The 20,477-nt window shown below is 38.4% G+C and overlaps 1 protein-coding gene across 5 annotated transcripts; it reads right to left on the reverse strand.

Annotated features, from left to right (window-relative positions):
- Positions 1 to 1,001: 1,001 nt before the first annotated feature.
- Positions 1,002 to 12,313, reverse strand: LOC131593143 (ribitol-5-phosphate xylosyltransferase 1-like). 5 transcript variants are annotated; one of them, XM_058865403.1, is made up of 6 exons: positions 12,150 to 12,313; positions 11,528 to 11,707; positions 10,440 to 10,542; positions 4,910 to 5,224; positions 3,062 to 3,232; positions 1,010 to 2,000 (listed from the first exon to the last, which is right to left on the reverse strand). In XM_058865403.1, the coding sequence occupies exons 1-6, from the start codon at positions 12,289 to 12,291 to the stop codon at positions 1,583 to 1,585; spliced, it is 1,329 nt and encodes a 442-aa protein (XP_058721386.1). In that variant the 5' UTR covers positions 12,292 to 12,313; the 3' UTR covers positions 1,010 to 1,582. The 5 variants fall into 5 exon arrangements, with proteins under 5 accessions (XP_058721390.1, XP_058721387.1, XP_058721388.1 ...); XM_058865407.1 differs by lacking the exons at positions 10,440 to 10,542; positions 11,528 to 11,707; positions 12,150 to 12,313 and adding an exon at positions 8,386 to 8,409 and having other exon boundaries at positions 1,002 to 2,000; XM_058865404.1 differs by lacking the exons at positions 10,440 to 10,542; positions 11,528 to 11,707; positions 12,150 to 12,313 and adding an exon at positions 7,951 to 7,973 and having other exon boundaries at positions 1,002 to 2,000.
- Positions 12,314 to 20,477: the final 8,164 nt, after the last annotated feature.

The following is a 20,477-nucleotide window of genomic DNA, read 5'->3' on the forward strand; positions in this document are numbered from 1 at the left end:
CTCACAGTGGTGAGACATGGGAACAGGTTGTCCAGAAAAGATGTGGATGCCTCATCCCTGGAGCTATTCCAAGGCCAGGTTGGATGGGGCTCTGAGCAACCTGGGACAGTGGGAGGTGTCCTTGGCCATGGCAGGAGGGGTCATGATCTTTAAGGTCCCTTCCAACCCAAAGCATTCCATGATTACTGTACTCAAGCTTCCTCTAACCCTTGGGTGCTATGTACTGCTGATGCGCTTCAGATCCTAAGTATGGACATTTGTTGTGAATTTGGTCTAACAAGGTGCACCTGCAAGCAGTGCTCATCAACTCACTGCTGTACTTTGTCTCAGCTGAATGGAGTATGTTTGCATTGTACTGCAACTGCAGGACATTTCAGATGAAATATGTGGGTGGTAAGTTACAGAAGTTCATGTTAGACAGACAATTTAATTACCTAGCAAAGTGTTCTTGTGTGATATATACTCCAGAACTAGACAGTACACAAATGTCTTGCCTAGTATAACAGTACTTACATAGTAAGTAATACTTAGGTAGTATCACAGTACGTAGCTGTACAGTTGCACTGGCCTTTAATTCCTGTGGGAGAATGAACCCATGTGTCATGCTGTGGTCAGACAGAAGTGGCCACCACACCCCTTTGGTATGGCAGTGGTGTGTGTGCAGTCCTACTGCGCAGTAGAACATACTGGAGGGAATTGCTCACACTCAAGAACAAGAACAGATCGCTTTGGTTAGGTTTAACAAAAAAGCATTGAAACTGTTTATAATACATAGTACCATAAACATGCATTACACTTCTTACCATATTACACTTCTGCCATCTTTTGACGAGCTTTAGCAGATTTTGAGGAACCAGATAAGCTGCAAGCAGGTTTGTGTCTAAGGCCCGGTGTTCTGAATGTGCAGCTGTAACTACAACTAACGAAAGACCAGAAAAGCAGAAAGGTATGGCCCAAGACTAAAAAGAAATTAAAGAAAGTAATTTTTATATCTGAAGATCAAGATGAAATATATTGCTATCAAGTATTTTCAAGAAAAGAGTTCTCTATTTTTACTTTGAAATACACATTTTTATTCCAGAATCTTTAGCATTATGGTCACTTTGCTGGAAATGAAATGTCAACCAAGTAATTAGTTCACATTTTCAAAACAAGCACTTACCAGAATTTGCTAAACCTGGCAACTTTGTCATAATGCTTTTATTTGTAGTCTCTCTAATAAATTACCTGTACCATACAGCCTCCATTCTCTTTTCTTCGAACACAGGTGATGTTTGTATGTTGGATTTTACCAAATTCAAAGATACTATCCTTAAAAAACTTGATCAAGTCGCACAGCGACATAGAAATTTTGAAAATAGTAACAAAATTGTTGTCATCCTTGTACCATCCTATTATGTCAACAACCTCTCTGAAAATCATTAAGGATGGAGGGCCAAATATAGCTCTTGGCCAAGCTTAGAGCAATTCCATTGACTTTAAAAAGAATGCATCTGTCCTGTGAGGTTACTTTTAAGTAAAAGCTGCCTCAGGTTAATGGAAATTAAGCTGTCATCTATTATAGATTTTCAAAAGGGACAATTTATCCTTTATCACTGGGCAAAAATGAATTTTCCAAAGTATTAATGAATTTTTGTCTCATCCATGCTTTGAAGTTTTGATACCATTCTAAGAGCTTTTTTCTCCTTTGAATCTTTTCTTGTAAGCTCAGGTTTTTTTCTTTCTCTAGAATAGCAGGAAGCTCTTTCCAGTCTTTAATAAAGATAAATGGAGCCCCCATGGTTTTTAATAATTGCAATGGAGCACTGTGGTACATTGATGAATTTCCGCAATCACCCGGTGTCATTACATCTTCTATAACAGGCAGAGATCCATATGAACAAGCCTCATAAATTCTGTAACATTCTGTATTTATTCCCACCGGGCACAATGTCAAATCACTCTGCAGCAAGGCATCTTGATAGTTTTTGAAACTTTCATTTGTTTCTTGAGGCTGCCACCTAGGAAGGTAAAAGGAGTGAAAATTAGTATTTTTCTCACAGGTACCACAATGAAAAAATAGAGATACAATTTAATTTCTATTATTTATAAAACTGAAAATGCTATCAGTGTAAAAATTTTATATTACACGCACAGTCAACTGACTTTTACTTTTAGTCTTAACTGCTTTTAAAAGTCTTCTAAAAATGTATTGAAAATGTCACTGTTAAAAATAGATTGTAATATGTGGCCCTTTTCAGAAATTATTAATACTTAGAAGTGTAAGAAACAAATTGAAACGCCACTTCAAATCTTCTGCATGACTTGGATGATGCATACATCAATTTACTTCACAGCACACTTTAGAAACAGACAAAAAGGGAGACACTCAATGGACTTTTTAATGACATTTTTTGGCCTCAGAAGAGGCTTGCTCTTCAAAAGCTAGGACACACAGCAATTTGTTTAACCTGAATTCATCTATTTGCAGTGTCTCAGTCTGGGAGATAAGAGTTTGTGTCACAGATACAATCCATCTCCTGAGACTCTTCATCAGGGCAGCTAAGGTCTAACTGAGCACCACTGTGCCTGCTATTCAACATTTTAGAGGTGATGCTTTTCAAAGTTAAGAAACAGAATCAGAACCCTACTCTTGTTAGTCAAAAACAACTGTGCTGTACAGATTAAATCCCACTATCATGTGGAACACAACAAAATATGGCTGTCTTCCTTCCTCTAGAAAGACATTAAACTCCACAAAATACAGGAGAAGTGTTTCTTCTCATAATCAAATATTTTTAAGAAAAAAACAGATGGTCATCGATCGTTTTATATATATATATGTAGGAGATTTTTCTATACTAGATTTAAAAATATGCCTTATGTAAAATATAACAGAAAGGCAGTTATGTTATGATGACCTAAACAAAGAGTCTCTGCAATATCCCAACTAATTACCTTACAATTACCCTAAAGGACTGATTACCTTCATTTGTACTATTTTTTAACACTCAATAAAAGATTGGCAATAATTAACCAGACAAAAACCTCAATATTTTCATTAAGTATATTAAAGTCTTACTGTTCTCTGGCTGCAATCCAGCAAAGTTTGTCAATCCCATCCTGTTTCAGAATTTCAATTAGGGTTTCTCTAGAAGAATTCTTATAAACTGTTCCTAAGAAATTACATAGATATGATCTCGGATCATGTAGCATTGACCAGCTGGGTTCCACAACCGGAAAATTTCTGTAGCTGTAAAAACAATGTGTAAGTTAGACAACTATATTAAAGGAAAACATTTTGCAGCATTTATTTTTCAGTGCATCATATTTTAAGACTAAACCCACCTACTTGTTGCCAATCCCTATCCATACAGACCGACCCACAAGTAAACCAATTCAAGTCCTCTCCTAAAATTATGTCTTTATTCCCTTTGCCCCCGTCAGTCCTTTTACAAAGTTTCCAGAATACTTACATCTTCTTTCAACATCAGAAATATTACATGTACATATTACAGAATGTCCTTGACTAACGTGCTTTTCCAAAGAAGCTGTTCTTGATGCAACCACAAGTTTTGACTGAAATGGCCAGTTTAATGGTAATGATGGTACATAAGTCTTACCTACCTTGATCTCTGGATGTGCTTATCTACTGAAAATACCACTGGTAACCTCTCAATGCAAAATCTCACCTTGACCTGAGTGAATTTCAATATTCTTATATTCTGGCTCCTCAATAGCTTGCTGTACATTATTTGATGGGGCAGTCCTTCCCTCATTCTCCTACTGCATGATGAATGTTAATTCACTTAGTTTCTAATAACCATTTGTCCCTATGCAAATATTTTTGCATCATTCTACGTCTTCATTTTCTCTCTTTATTTGGAAAATCTGGCATATTTTAATGCCTTTAACCCCATTTTTTTACAGCCATTTTATGCAAAGGCCAGGAACCCCATTTTGATACCAAATTTATCTTTTTCCACCCAGCTCCACACCCCAGTTTATTGTTTTAAGTGCTGTTGCTTTCTCTTAACTGTCACCTTAATCTCTGTATCTCAAAACTCAACATCTTTCCACTCAGGAACTTACAGTGCCATCAATTCTTTGACACCATCAAGAGTCCAAATTTTGTGTATTTCAGAGACACTGTGAACAAATTAAAATTGTATACAAAAAAGCTCTATACAGTTTTCCAGCTTGTTGAGCCAACTGGATCAATACAGGATATTGAATTCAAATTCAACACAAGATATGAAAATAATCCTGTATTCCTTTCAGCTTCTATTACCCTGGTAAGTAGCTAAACCACTATAAACTCTGCTAATACGAAGTAATATATCTATATGAAGTAGTATATCTAGCTGAAACTTTATTTAGTACACATAAATAGTTTGAGCACTTGAGTATAACAAAAATGGATTTTTTAAACAAGCAGTTAAGCCAGCTTACACTGCTGTGATACTGGAGTATAACAACTCCAAACAGAAGTCTTTTGAGCCATAATGGAGGTTAAAAAAAGTACTCCTTCCTTTCCTGAATAAATAGTACCTGCCACTAATAAAAGGTTATTTAGTTACATAAATATCTTTTGAATCTCCATGTAATTGGAACATATTACATCAGCAGTTATGATAAATCTCAAGAGCAAATCTATTGAAGAATGAATAAACAGAAAACTTTAGGAGATACAGGTTCATTTTCCTAAAGTCTCCTAAACACGAGCATTCTTTTCCTGTTATCATTTTTATTACTAAATGCAACTTTGAAAGACTCCAATGCCTGATTTAGAAATTGACTGATAGGATCATGTTCTGCAATTTACTTATTACAATTGTTTTGGGCATCAGCAGTAACACTCAGTCATATTTTCCATACCTCATGCACAACAATTAACTAATCAATTGCAACTCCTGTCTATGGCACTTACGTAGCTACTCCTAAAGGCCACTGGAAAATATCTTCTTCATTTACGAAGGCATAGTCATATGTGACAAAGAGCAGATTTACAAATCCCCCGTTTCGTTTCAGGTATGGCTGAATCCAGGCGTTGTTGCACTGCTCGCTCCCGAGCAGCAGCACCGCCACGTGCTGGATTTTGCGGGTCTCCATCAGTGTCTGTGCGTAGTGCAGCCACTGCGTGGCGTAGGCGACCTTCGCCGGCTCCCTCCCGTTCAGCACCAGCACCACATGCTCCGCTTCCACCGAGAAGTAGCCGGGAACTACAGATGGGCCGGTGAGGAAGCTGAGAAAACCAAAATACAACACTAAATAAAGCAAGACTTTGTAAGAAAAATTACTGACTTCAATCTTCTAGCTAGTCTTTCTACACAATAACGGAGTATGTACTCCCATTATTTTTTCTTTGATAAACTAAATGCAATATACTGCAAAATTACTGTGCAACTATAACCACTTCTGTTGATAGTATCTACTGCTTAGCACAGGAGTAAAGCTGCTTTCATTTTTATTCAGGAAAAAGGTGATTTACTTCAATAAGGTATTTTAACACCATACTCAGACCTCAAAATGTGTGTAAATCACCTTTCAAAGAAGGGTGCGCCTTGATGTTCACTAAAGGTTAAACATTTTCTTAAGTCCAGTAATAATCAATGAATGCTGTGTTAGAACAAGAGAGAGGTCCTTCCCAAAACCTGAAGACTACACTAAATCTGGTATCATTAAGAGTGACAGCTTATCTTGCATATTTCTTTTCTCGGTATTTTGATTAAGTTTCTACTGAGTAGAATCAATAACACAAGAAATATCTGAATGTAAACTTAGGTTAGTTGTATGACCCAGGTCAAACTTGAGGCTCTGATATAAAGTAGTAAATGTAAACATTTTAGTTATAAAATAGCATTTCCAAATCTTGCACAATGTATTTAATGGAAGAATTTCAGTCACATAGCAAAATCATTAAATCTTTAATAGTTTGCTAGTTATCTGACAAAAGCCATTTACGAACTGCAATGAAATAAATCAGTATTTGCCAGCTCCTGCTCTTCAGTTATCTGGTGTGTTAACAGGTTATTGACTGAGGGCAAAGAGGTAGCAGTTACACAGCTTGGGAAAAAGGGAAGAAAATAGTATTTTTTTTTTCTAGGAGCCAGTTAAGTGCTAGTTTTCTAGGTCTGCTGCATCACTAGTTTTTCAGCTACCAGCAAAACTTAATTTAGAATCAGCATGAGTTTTAACTCATTAAGTGCTGAGACTAACAGCTAGTTTTAGCTCAAATATATTTACTGAGGAAAAAAACCCTCACAACAAAAGCTGTAGAAACTATTCCAGTGAGGTTATGTCAAGCAGACTGACCTTAGACAAGTGTATTTTAAATCCACGTTAAGCCAACATGCTGTTGGCTTGGTGGGAGTGATGTATTTTGGAGCAGAGATTTGTAAGACTCATGACCTGGAATCGAGACTTCTAATACATTAAATGTTAAGTCACATCAAGACTTAAATCCAAAGTTTAACAGACAATGAGAATGGAAACACCGGAATTCCTAAGAGAGGATACCTTGAGTTTTGAAATGCCTAAAATAGTGACTAAGTATCTACAGGTCCAGTGATCACCTTGAAAAGAGGCTTCAGGAAAAAGGGTTTTTTCTATGACACAGCACTTCAACAGCTTTACAGCAATAACAAGATGTACAGGTTAGGAAGTGATGACCTGTGTGTAAGAATACATGAAGTTGAATGGTATAAAATTACAGAGGGGGGAAAAAATATAACATGGTGCAAGTCTCATAAATCCCATACTTTAATAATTAAACCACCATGCTAGAGTTGTACTATTAACTCCCAGTCAGAACTCAATTGGGATTGGGAAACAGAACAGGGATTACAGAAGCTGCAAAATTAAGGGAATCATCCCAACAGTACTAACTATGCATATGAAGGCTAGATCAAAGACAATATGGAAAGGTTACATTTTTTGGACTAAATACGTGACTTGCTTTCTACAAAGCCCTTATTTTTCCTTACTTGTCATAGACAGTCATACAAAAAGATGCTGTTTTAGATGGGTCATACAGTGCCCATTCTGAAGGGGTTAGCCATTCTGTAACAGCAATGATTAAATTTAACACTTGAAGCAGGAGAGATCGTAATAAATACATCCAGCATAGAGATATTCCATATGCAATAAAGGAATTACAGAAAAATGAAAGAAAAACCAAGAAAAGAACTTGAAAAGGAGCAGTTCAATCACAAGAAACTTTCAAGAAGCTTGTAGACTGTTCAAAAACACTGTATAAGACGCCTAGACATGCTGTGTGCTTCAATCCAAAAAGTAAACAACACAGAACCTCCCTCCCCAGCCCCATATGGCTCACCAGAAAAATAAGGGAGATTCCCACACCTAACTTATTTGCTTCAGCAAAAAATAAAAAGTTGAAGATCAGAAACAGTATATCAAATGGAGGATCTGAACCTGGATAGCATTCACTTGAGAGTTTTGAAGGAACACAGAATTGCGGAACTGCTGGCAGAGGCATGCAGCTGTCATTATGAAGAGACACTATGCTTGCTAAGTGGTTCATCATATTTTGTAGACTCCCATCTACCAAAACAACTTGATAGGACTCTGGAGAACAGTCAGTATTAATTCCCTCTCTGGAAGAATCTGTAATAAAGAGTAAGATCACTCATCTTATCAATAGGTAAGATCACTGATTACATATAAGGATAAAGCACTGCTAGAAATGAGCTATCCTGTTTCACTGATCTGATGTAGATCTATGAGCATGTCAATAAGAACACAGATAAAGAGGAACCAGTGGATGTAGTGTTTCTGGATTTTCAAAAAGCTTCACTACTGGGTTTTCTTAAAACTGAATTGCCAGAAACTATCCCAGATGGAATCGTTTGATAGAAACCCCTCCTGGTTGACTGAGGCAATGCAGTGCTGAATGTTTATAAAACAGAGAGGGTGTGACTTAATGGAATAGAAATTTAGGAAAGCTCTTACCAAATAAAGAGGTAAGAAGTTTGGCACTGTGCTATACAACATGTTCCTAGAAGACAGAAGAGAAGGGTGTGAATTGCTTCAAGCCAGAGAAAGTGTTAAATCCTGCTCTCTTGCTTTTCGTATGAATGGGCCAAGATGTTACTAAAATCCGCAGCTATGAAGTTTCTTCTCCCCTTCTGTTTTTAAATAAAAAAATCTGCATTTCATGCAGAAGCTGATACTTCATGTATTTTTTGGCAATTTCTTTGGTGAAAACATGAACCCGTCAACATCCATAACAGAGATGTGTATTCTCCATCATGTATATATATATACAAAAAGGACTTATTCATGCAACTGCGTTCAAGTGGTATTTTGGCATTTTTGTGTCTTTAAATTTGGTATTCTTTAGAAACATTCACCAGAGGTCTATTTTTTAACAATCATTAAACTTACCACAGAAAACTGCAGAGCAGCACATATTCTCCAAATATGTCACCTCAGCTAGCTCCCTCTAGCCTCATCTAGTAATCAAATGGAGATAATTTTCCTCAGCCAGGCAGTAAACAATTCTAGAAAATCTTATAACCAGTGAGAAACCAAAATCACACAATTCTTCTCCACAACATTTCCAAATAGAGTAAAAAGTAGCTATTTCAGAACCCTAGTTGTTAAAATAACAGTTATATCGCATATTTTCTATATTTTGCACAACAAGTTTCTACTAGTCTGTCAAAAGTCAACCTTTGCTATGTTGGTACTAAACTTAAGCTTTGTATTTTATAGGACCTGCATCCAAGTTGAAATTAAAATAGGGACTTGATTATCCCTGGCTCATCTAGACATAACAAGAAGATATTTAAATGCAAGTATGGAAGTCTTTCTTTGAAAGATGCATATCCTAAGGAAATATGTGAGGTTATTAATCATCTGAAACAGGCACACTAGAAAGAAAATAACCATAATCAGTCAAATAATCATAATCAATGGCAGACTCATTAAGCAGAGCAAATTGTTTTCATGTTATAAATGTGAAAAGCAAGAGCTTGAAGAAATTCGCATGCCAGTAACAGGAAGATAACTTATCATGGCAGACTCTGGAAACAGCAACATCTTTTGCCACTAAGACTGCACTGGTTCAATATTCAAAGAAAGGGCTGTATCCTTTCTCTGTATTTGTGAATTGGAAGCTCTATTACTCTGTCAAGGAGACTTCCAAGATGGAGTAGCATCATTCATAGTTGATTCTCTAAACTTGTAGGATCATCTTTTATTTGCAGTCAAGGAATACAGCTTTTTCTGTTGAAGAGTATATAAATCCATCTATTTCTTCTGAAAAGACTCTATGGCCTGTACCATGCTTACTCTTAGACACTTTGATAAACAATTCAAAATAATTTTTAGAAATTTTCTGATCATTTAAAACCTCCTTTCAATTCACAGTCACATGGGTACTTCAAACACTACCTTCAAATATTTCAACTAGAACCACATCTTGTGCAAGGAAAAAACAGCCTTTTAAATCAACACATGTTTCAGAAGTTAAACTCACTTAACAGTGTACTTTATTTATTAAAAGAAAACTTTTTTAACAGGCCAGTCCTGGTGCAAGGGACTAAATGTTGCAGGAGACCTACTTCTGCAGACTGGCTAACTGGCCAAATAGATAAAAAATCCTTCAGTTTCCACTGTATCTTCACAGAAAGCATTAAAACTGTATTAAATAGGGACGCAGAGAAAAGCTCTATATCATTCACTGAATAATATAAAATATTTGACAACAGTCTTAAAACATACATGATCACAGATCAAACACCACTGTTAAAGCAAATAGTGCTTTAAGTGAAATCTTCCCTTCCGTACAAAATTCTTGTTTGCAAATCAAGTAGGTAACCAGAAGCTAGGTCTCACAGATAGCCTTTGTTATAAAAATAAACAAATTATGGTTTTGACACATTCCTATTTATGAATGAGTGAGCCAAGTCCCTCTACCCTGAATACAGCAGAGACCAAAAAGCAGGAGACATCTTCCTGCCTCACATATGCATGCCCAACTTCATCAACTATGAGCCCCCAAGCCCTTGCTCTTAACACTGTTATTGGGGTTGTATCCTGACCCTGCCACTGAGGTTTCTTGGCTGTTCTTTCTCTCAGCATTGCTAAGTTCTTTCATATATTTTTTAATAACACAAGCCATCATAAAGCAGACTAAATTGCTCCCTAGTTTTCTATTTTTTAACAGTGACATGTTTGGTCTAGAATTGGTTAGATTTATCAAGTATGTGTTTCCGTGTAGAAATGGTCAATTCTTCTCAATTTTCAATGGGAAGCTGTGTGCATATTCCATAGTTATCAAAACATTACAAAATTAAAGTATTTGCAACTGTATTAAAATAATCACAACTCTGAGATAGGCAAAATAATGCCTGAGCAGTGCATTATTTAATTTAACTTTCCAATTAATTATTTGTTAAAGTTTACACAACTGAAATCAACATCATGAACAATACCTGAAGTATGTTTTTCCTGCTTTTTGGCTTCCTTCTCTCCACTGTGCAGCCACATCAGCTGGCTCAAGGTGCCCCCCAAAAATATGTTGCCAAAGGTAGAGACCTATGTAAATGAAAACATGCTGGAGAATTTAAATGTACAGATCTTGCCTACTCTACACGCCAAAAAAAATTATTTCTGGAAAACGAAAAAGCATCACAACATAAGAACTTGGGGAAAAAAATGTTAGAGCCTCTTGCATAATATGACTTGGAATTGGTAAACATTTTTTTTTTCCACATTAACCTTTAAAAAGATTCTCTGGCTGACAAAGTATCAGCAGATGAAGATATACACTACTTCTTCTGTTAGCAACTCTTCCCAGAACCTGTACCACTAAAAATGAGCAAATATTACCTTGCATTTTAAGGACAAGCATACTTCTCTTAAGCTTTTGTGAAATGCACCTATTTTTATGATGGTAATATACCAGATAATATACCTATGTGCTCTACAATGCTACATGAAAATTTAACTGTAAGCCCAGCATTTACAAAAAACCTAAAGTAAGAAGACTGATGTGGTGTCTTCAGCAGTAGTTGAAGAGCTTGAGAAGACCTTGGCTCTCAGTTTGTACAGAGGGGAAACTCAGTATCTTCCACAGCAGAAGAATTTCCAAGTTCGTCAGTGGCAGTAGTACTACAGTACACTGCAATACAGAAAATGCTTTATTTCTCACTGTGTGATGCTTTATTCCACGAAGTGTAAATTTGACAAAAATAATCTGGTTAGGCAAGTACGAGGCCTCTCCTTGCATCATACGGGAAACTAGAATGGATTTAAAAAGTAACTGTTTTTTTGCCAACTGAGACATTCTCCTTGACAGATGCAGAAAAAAAACCTGGAAAGGAACTGATACAAAGAAACTGGAGTTCAACTTCTTATATTGCTATGAATTTGAGTAACAGCTAGCATTTCCTTAATAGTCCTCATGTACCAATATACATATTATTGAATCATATACATAAATTTTAATAATCAGAAAACAGAGAAAAGTGTTATACCAGAAAGGTTAAATAACCAGTAGACATGGACTACATCTGCTTACCAATTGCTGCTTTGCCCCAAATCTGTACTCTAAGATTGGTCTGTTCTAGGTGAGACCTCGCATATTTTATCATTTTAAGATTAGCTTCATATCTCTGCTGAGAAGCAGCCAGCTCGTTTTTCTCATCCGCATCCCATGGATTCCACTCTTCATTTCCCAAGGCAACATGATCTGTGAAACCTAAAAGAGTGATTTACATTAAAAAAAAAAAAAATCAAATTCACAGCTTTAGGAAGACTGACGAATTTTTCAAATTTGTAATTTCACGCAGCACCTGACAACCATCCTTCCGCCCTAGGCAGGGAACACTACCACGGCTACCACCACCATGGCTACCATCACCACCACCACCGCCATCACCACATCCACCGCCGCCCTCTCTCCGCCGCCGGGCCGCACGGTGCCACCAAGGCCCCCCTGCGGGAACGGCCGCGGCCAGCGCAGCCCCGGCGGGGAGCGCTGAGGCGCCGGCCCCGCTCTCCCTCAGAGGCCGCCGCCAGGCGCCGCCCGCCAGGCTCGGCCGGCCCCGCACCAACCCCGCTGCCACTGCCGCTGCCGCTGCCCCGCCGGCCGCGGGCAGGCCGGGCAGGGCGGCTCGGAGCAGCCCCGCCGCCGCGCTCACCTCGCGGGCCGCGGCGGTCCCGGTGCGGGCGAGGGGCGGCCGGGCGGCGCGGCCGCAAGAACACGGTGTAGGCCGCGTAGAGGGAGAAGAGGCCGTACGCGACGATCAGGGCGGAGCAGAGCCGCCTGCGAGCGCCCCGCATCCCGCCCGGCGTGGGCGGAAGGCCCGGCGGGCGGTGCCGGGAGGCGGTGGCGGGAGCAGACTCCGCCCGCCGGCCTGGGCCGTGCGCGCCGCCGAGGAGGCTCCGAGGTGCCGGTGCCATGGCATGGCCCGGCCGCAGCTCCCCGGGCGCTGCCGGCACACCTGTAACCAGGCTGAAAACGGATAGATGAACAGCACAGTCAGATTATGGGAATTTTATTATAACGGGGAAAGCTTGCATAGATCAGTCACTCACGTTCCAGAGAAAAATAGAATGACTATCCACGAGTTCTTAAGGCTAGGCTCTACAGCTTCTGTAAAGCCTCTACCTTTAGACATGGTGTTCGTCTACAGCCTCTGCCTGTAGACAAACACCGTGACCCTAATTGTGGCCAAAAGCACAATGACCTTCACCTACCCAAAGGAGGAAGTCTAGAAAAGTATAGATTGTAATGCACTGCATGACCCATGGCCTCCTCTGGGTCTCCGTGGGTTTCTTCTTGATCAATTTTTTACCCTTATGAACACTAAACCTTGCTCTGACCTCGAACTAAAATTGATTGAATGGACCACTGCTTGTTTCCAACAGAAATGTAACAACTTGTCCTAGAAGGCCGTCTGAAATAGGCTTACAGTCATTTTACTACCAAATCCTTAATCTAATTTAATTGCTTATACACTTGCTGAACTATAAGTCTAGCCTGATGACCCTGATGACCCCAGTGGCAGCAATCCCAGAATGGTTGGAGTGGGAAGGAGACCTTCTAAATCATTGAGTCCCAACACCCCCTGCCGCAGGCTGGGACACTTCCTACTAGACCTGGTTTCTCAAAGCCCAGAGTCACTTCCAAGAATGGGACATTCACTACTTCTTTTTCTTACCACACTCATAATGGAATGTGTCATGTCACTACTAGCCCTGCTAAAATTTTTTTCTCTCTCTTTTAAGCTCCTTTTATTTACTGAAACTCTACCCTTTCAAACCCTACATTTAATGCAAATAACACTTGTTAATATTACTGGTAATCTGTTGCAAAATTTCAGGTCAATACACTTATTTCTATTAGGCATCATGGCCACTTTGCTTTGTCTGCAGTGATTTATAATTTTAGGAAAGTGCATCTCATAAATGGTTTCAAAATGAAGACTTCTCTTGTCTTTCTCGCTTAGTGCATCTGTGTGAATGTGCAATGAAGTGGTGCAGTCACAAACTTTGGGAAGACCAGCAACATGATATCTGTAGTGGTCATTATTAAAATATTATCAGTTTTAACTGCAGTATGTTTTCTAGACTATATCAGTAACTGTATCTGTGTGCTGACTTGCTAAAAGTTAAGGAAAATCTTTGTACAAATACTTTAATACAGAATATGATAATGAAAATATGATAAACATAGAACCAAAGGGAAATAAGATGGTAGTAAAAATTAATTACAAAGAGCAAAGAAGAATGAAAAATATTTAGTCATTTGGAAACACAGGCTGCCTATTGCACAAATTCACTGCTTTGGATGATGGTTAGAAAGTTCTCCTTCTCGCACAGATGCAGTTTATTTCTTACAAAAATGACAGAAGAGATTTAAAAAGAAAAGGTCAAGAAGGATTAATTCGAGAGGAGTTTGGATTATAGACCATCTCAAAAATAGTGTCTGAAAAGTCTGCATTTGATTGTGTGCATTTCAATAAGAGATGAAAAAGTGAACGTGATTTGGAATAGCAGTGATTGTTGCTGAGCAGGTCCTTCACAATACTGATGATAATGTAGTCTTATTTATAGCTAAGAAGAAAGGTGAGGTAAACAGGCAATATCAATCAAATTCTTAGAATAACTGTATTAGATGGCAATGCCTGATCATTTGGAAGAAATCCAGAATTGAAAATGTGTGAGAAGGAAGAGCGTATAGTTTCAAACATAGCTTCTTAATCTTATATTTTCTACCCTTACTAACTCATTGTACATTTTGCAAGCTGCACTGGCTCATTTCATGGGCAAAACATGATGTAAAAAGCTGTACATTACATAAAAAATAATATTAATTTTATAAAACTTTATATTCTTTTCCAGACAGTTCCTGTAACGCAAACTCAAATCACATAGAAACTAGTGGGAATTAAGAATATAATGCTAAGAATGTACTAAGGGGAAGTGTGTGTATGTGTGAGGGGCTGGACTTAACAAAATGCCTACATGAATTAAGATCTTGGAGTAGGAGCTTTGTCTAGGGAGTAAAACTTACAGAAACATTAAATTGGAAGAACACCTTGGTATTCCCTTGGGACCATGGTATTCCCTGAAATAATGGAAAAACGTGGAGCAGGTACCAAATTTAGGAAATGCCTGAATTTCATGTGCACTGCCTGTAGGGGCCTGCAAAGCCCAGCAAGTTCTCCTTCCTAGCACTCTATAACAAATTTCTGATTTGCTGTAGAAGACCAAAAGCCAAATGTTATGTCACAAGAGGGGAAGAGAGATCAAAAGGATCAGTGACGTCTTGGACCTCTTCAAAGACAAGATCATTATGTGTCTAGATGGCATTAAGCGGCAGACATGCCCTGCAGCGTAGGAGAGGGTGAAAAGTCCAACAGCCACAGCTAATGAGACTTGGCAAAAACCTAAACCCAGATCTGATAAACCTAGGAAGCTTAGATTCTTTCTTAGCTCTGACAGCTTGCTGTATGATCTTCTGGCAGATTTATCTTGTCTCATGGGGTTCCAACTGACCCCTTGTAAATTTCTTGGACTGTTTGGAATCCTAGCTGATATAAAATAGTTGAGGTTTTCTTTGAATGGAAGTTATTCAATAAAGACAGAAAGAGTTCTAACAAAAAAGGAAAGTCTATTTAATAATAATGACTTTGAGCAGTAAGCAATTAACCTTTACAAGGGATCATAAATTAGGAAACAGTTTAAAAATGTATCATCAGGTTCAATAACTATTTAGGAAGAGGAAAAAATAAACAAGAACATGGAAGTGTCAAGTACCTTCAACAAATGTCTATTCTGTTCACAAATTCATTACAACAAATGAAAATTAACCTGGAGTTTCAAAATTAAGACTGAGAGCAGCTGAAAGCCTAATTAAAATACATTCTGCTGTACCTCAGGTAGTTTGAGTAAGCAACTGAGATAGTACATTTTTTTCTTGTGAAAAGTATTATTTTTCTGTACATATTTTGATAAAAGCAGATTTTCCTGATACTTGTTTTACTACTCATGACTTCCTACAATAAATTATTCTTTGGTCTCCATTTTTCCCAACAAAATTATTGCAGAACTGCAATTATTGCAGAACTGTCTTATCTTGTTTTCTGCTCATTGACTATTGGGTTAGAATTGCAGATGTCACTGGGAAGTTTTAAAAAAAGCTGTATTGATCAACATGTGGCATAGGCAGATCTGAGCAAGGTTTTAAAGCAGAGTTAGGAATGAAAGAAAGCACCAGTTAGACATCTAACTAGAACATGGAATGAAGACAGTTGTTGCCAGAATCCCTGCAGAAAGGTGTTGAGTTTCAGTTACTGCTGTATCAATCTTGTCCTCATTAAATAAGAGGTTTTCATGGTTTTCTTTTGCCACCTGCAGTGTTGTAGTCAGACACTGTTACAATTTGTCCACAAAAGCCTGAATCCCCTCTTAAGGCTGTACCATACAAGGCTGAATGAAAGTGAGAGGTCTGCAGTGAACAATGAAACCTGGGAGGTCTCTCTGCTCACTGCAGATCACAGTGCCCATTCCTAGCCTTTGGCAGAGGTGCTCTGGATAAGTCTCTTGTGATGAGAGGTAACAGTCTTTAGTGCTCGTTACTGCATGATTAATAGAAGTACTCCTCTCTACTGGCTCTGGTTTGTAGGAGTGCACCCTGACATCAGCCTTCAGGCAGAACAAGGCTCAGGTTGATTTCATTTTTACCTGAAACTAATTACAGTGGCTGAACTGTCACTTCAACAGGCTATTGCTTGAGGCAGCAAGGTGATGGTAAGGAACTTCTGATGATGGTAAAAAATTAAAGGCAGTAAGCTCTTGTTTTTTGGTACAGATAGATCAATAAGAGGGTGTCCACCTGTGGCCTTCTAAGTTCATTGTTTAAGGATAGTCTTTCTGAGAAGCTAATTCACTGCAGGAGCATCAGAATAAAGTAATTTTTCAGCCATTCTTAGCTCTATATTGCTCTCACATTCAAGACTTATCTATCTGAAGACATTTTTAGATAACAAACAGTAATCCTCCCATGTGTTACATTTAGAGTGTCTCCAGACAGAAGTCTTTAGTGATAAATGTTCTATTCCATTATATTCTATTCTGTCAAAGCATAAAGCCTCTCAGAACACTGTGTCTCTTCCTGAGACATGGGAAGAAAGGACTCATAGGTGCTGTTTCCTTGACTGTTTCACATCTTACACATTTTTTAGTATCTATGTCAGGACTGGGTTAGACCTTTCCAACAACCAAAATGGGTTTGATGTGAGCCATGCCTAACTAGCCATACCAAACTATTCTTAACCATGCTCCTCCTTGTTGCCTGAACTGTCACAACTCCAGTATTTTTCTAAGTTGGCGTACAGTAAAGCCAGTTCCCTGCTCCTTTGACATTTCTTTGGATGTTCCCCCCTCAGATAAAAACGTTATGGCTCATTTGCTATTTCAATAGGCTAAATACACCCTTTTAAAAACCATTGTTTTCAGAATTTTTTACAATCTCATTTACAAATCTAAGACAGATAAATGTGTTAAACATTTATAAACCCAACATTCTTATATTGGCCTTTTGTTTTCACGGTATGTATGATTTTATTGTGGATAGATGGGATAATAGTATTTCCTCACCCCATTGTTACTGAGTAACATAATGATGTGTGTCACTGTCATCTAGCAGATTCAAAGAGAAATAATTTATTCTTACAGGAAAATCTGCAGTAGGTTTTATACTAGCAGGAATTTTGGCTATATTAGCATATCACACTGTGGTGTGAGTCATCTAAGTTTCTGTATCATGGGGAAGAAAGGCTCATTTAAAATCTGCAGTGCTAATTGAGGTGTTTACAGTGCCATTTAATAATCACTTGATACTGAAATTATTTAAAATATTTTAAAAATTATTTCTGGAAGGCAAGCAACATAATCTCTCATGCAGGATTCTAGAGCTCTTATTTCTGGTTCTCTCTGGTGCAGGAACAGCACTACTTCTGCATTTGATCAAACTAATTTCTGTGATATTTGTGAATAGGCCTCATTTAAATGGCAGTTACATGGGTGATAAGAGAAGCAAGGCACTAGGTAAACCTGTCTGAATAGTTCATGTGAGATGCAGTTCATTTACTTCCTCTGCCTGGGGATTTATCAGTAGACAGAGCAGGTATGTGGGAAAGTTGTTCAGGCTCAAATATAGGTTGGGCATCATGGTGTTGGGGTTTTTTGTGTTTAGTTTTTTTTTTATCTATAGTGATAAAACAGAAGGAAATGCTCTGAGATTGAACTAAAAGAAGTAGCTTCTGTTCTTAAGCATGGTGTCTTCACTCCTCCATGCCTTACTGGGCTAGCTACCAAGAAGAGTACAATCACAGCTCTCTTTGGGTTTCATGTTAGTGGTCAGCCTGAAGGCGCTTTAGGAGATTCCAGGTTACTTCCACTAAGTCTTAAGAAGGCACACAAAATCAGTTACTTACTGGTTCTTAGCTGAGAAGCAGCTAATTCCAGCAGAGGAAAGATAATTTTTTGAAACACTGACACATCTTTTTTCTGGGGGATTGTGAGCATTTCTCTCAGCTATTTATACCAGAATTACCTAAGGAAATGCAGCTGTGCCCTTCTTATGTATGCAGTCTCAATCAAATCCTTTGTGTCTATTTTATCTTCCTAATTTTTTTTATTTTTTTTCCTACTAGACATGGAAATAATGGAAGCCCCAGGCTTTCTGTATATATCCCAGTAGGAAATGATTTGAAAGAACTGAAAATGAAGCTAATCATTAAAGATTTAGCAAGTAGTATGATATTATATTTAGAAGCCACCTTTTTATTTTTGAGCATGTGATTTTTCCTGTTTAGCTATTTCATCCCACTGGAAGATTTTATTTATACAGCAAATTCTTTTAGACTCTTTGAAATTACCATGGAAGACTATAAAAAATGCTTTTTAGCTGCAGAACTTCTACTGTTCTGAAATTAATTTACTCTTATGTTCAGAGATTCATGTGATTCTCTCATTATTGGCCATTTACATGGCCTGCCATCTACTGTTGCTCCTGAAGTGGCTTACATGGCCTTCAAGGCATCTGGCTGTGTGCTAAACTGAGAAATTGTGTGAACTGTACTTTGAAAGCCTGCTTGCAGCAGAGTAATTTATTGCTTATTAGGATGGAATTTCAAGATATGTTATCTTTGCTTATCATCCTTTCAGATGTACTCTGTCACAAGGGAACAAATAAAGTGACTCCACCATTTATATTCCAAATGGCATCTATTTATTCAATCTCACAGTTCCCTAATGATTAAGTGAAGCGATTTAAATCAGAACAGAATGTTTCTCTTTTAATATGGGAGCTCTGCCTGTCCATCGGGTGGGCATGCTCTAACAGAACAAAAAATCTGTTCTCCCATTGGAGGTGTTTAGATGTCCTGGCATGATGAAGGTAGTGATTTTTTAACACTGCATCTTTTGTACTGGCCAGAGGCACCAGGATATCGTTCCTCAAGGGTCTTATGAATGCTGCTGATTCTTGTCACTCAAGCTTCATCAACAAGAAGATCTGATTGAATGAAGTCAGCTACCACATTTCTAGAAGTTTGAGGAGAAGTTTTTGCTACATCTTAATGAAAGCATCTTTACAGGCTTCAGGAAGGAGTCAAACTGCAAGTATCCACACATGAATCATTTCAGTTTTCCTAAAGCTGAAGTCCAGTTTAGGTCTTCTGTGTAGGCTCCAGAGTTAAATCCACCACCTACTGTCATGGGAAGGCAAAATCCAACCCAGAGTACTGGGCCTGAGGAAGGGCAGTCTCTGATCTTTCCATTCTCAGGTGAAGACAGCTCAGATAATCCAGTAGTACCATTTCACTTTCTACAGACAATGAGTTACACAGCCAGCATGTAGCACCCATCAGGACAGGAACAGGATGAGTGAGGGTTTGTGCACTGATTTCTAGTCCATTGAAAGGAGTTTATGTCTCAATATTCCAGACTTTAACATATGTTTGATATACTTATTTTGTGAGTTTCTGATGGTGCATATTTGATCCACCTGTATATATTTTCTCCATTCTAAAAAGCTTCCGGATGAACATGTCAACAGCTCATTGTGCAGGGTAGTTTGTTATTAAGACGAGGATGTTGCCTGTGGATGTAATGAACCTGATACATATTGAAACACCCACATTTGAATACAGATTTATAAATATTGGTTACAGAGTTTGACTTCAGCTGTGTATGGGGGTTGCTGCGTCCAAATAGCTGACATTGGCAGTGCTTGCACTAATTCATAAAGGACATTTGCCATTTTCTGGGAGATTATTTGATTGGAGACTGTGACATTCTTCTTGGTGGGAATATACATATCCTCTGCTGGCTTGAGCAAATATTTAAGGGGAATTAGATTACATACTGTCAGGTTCATGATGTCAGTGCCTTTAGTCTGGGGCTTCTACAGGGAAATGGTCCAGAGAGGAGACACAGGACCAACAATGCTGTTGAGGGAGACTCAGACGAATCTGATACATTCAGGGAATTTTTCCAGTTCTTCCTGATTTGGAAGTCCTTGGAACTTCTGAGAATGGTATAGCTGCACATTTAGTAAAAGAGCTGCTCAGTGGTTGTCATAAGAGGTTAAATGATCAACCCAAGAACATTGCATAACAAATTTACAAGCTAGGCAGCCAAGATAAAAAGCAAAGGGAAGGAGGCTGTGTTAGCACTGAATCTCCTAAGACATCATAATGAATATGACCAGGAATTTATTCTCATCTGTTTAATGCCTTGTTTTTCTCCATGTTAAAACAGTGTTCTAAAAGAAGAGGGAAAAACTCATCTCCTAGTCACTTTCTTGATCCTCATAACAGCATATCTGTTCTGCTTCCTAGGGCACCATGACCTGCCTAAGAGCAGTCAGCAACATTAAACGTTGCTGCAGCAGGAATAGCAGCTGCCTGAAGGTGACAGAGACATGGCAGTATGGGGTCGGCAAAGTGTCCTTC

The sequence above is a fragment of the Poecile atricapillus genome, chromosome Z (genome assembly GCF_030490865.1).
Source record: "Poecile atricapillus isolate bPoeAtr1 chromosome Z, bPoeAtr1.hap1, whole genome shotgun sequence".
NCBI lineage: Eukaryota > Metazoa > Chordata > Aves > Passeriformes > Paridae > Poecile > Poecile atricapillus.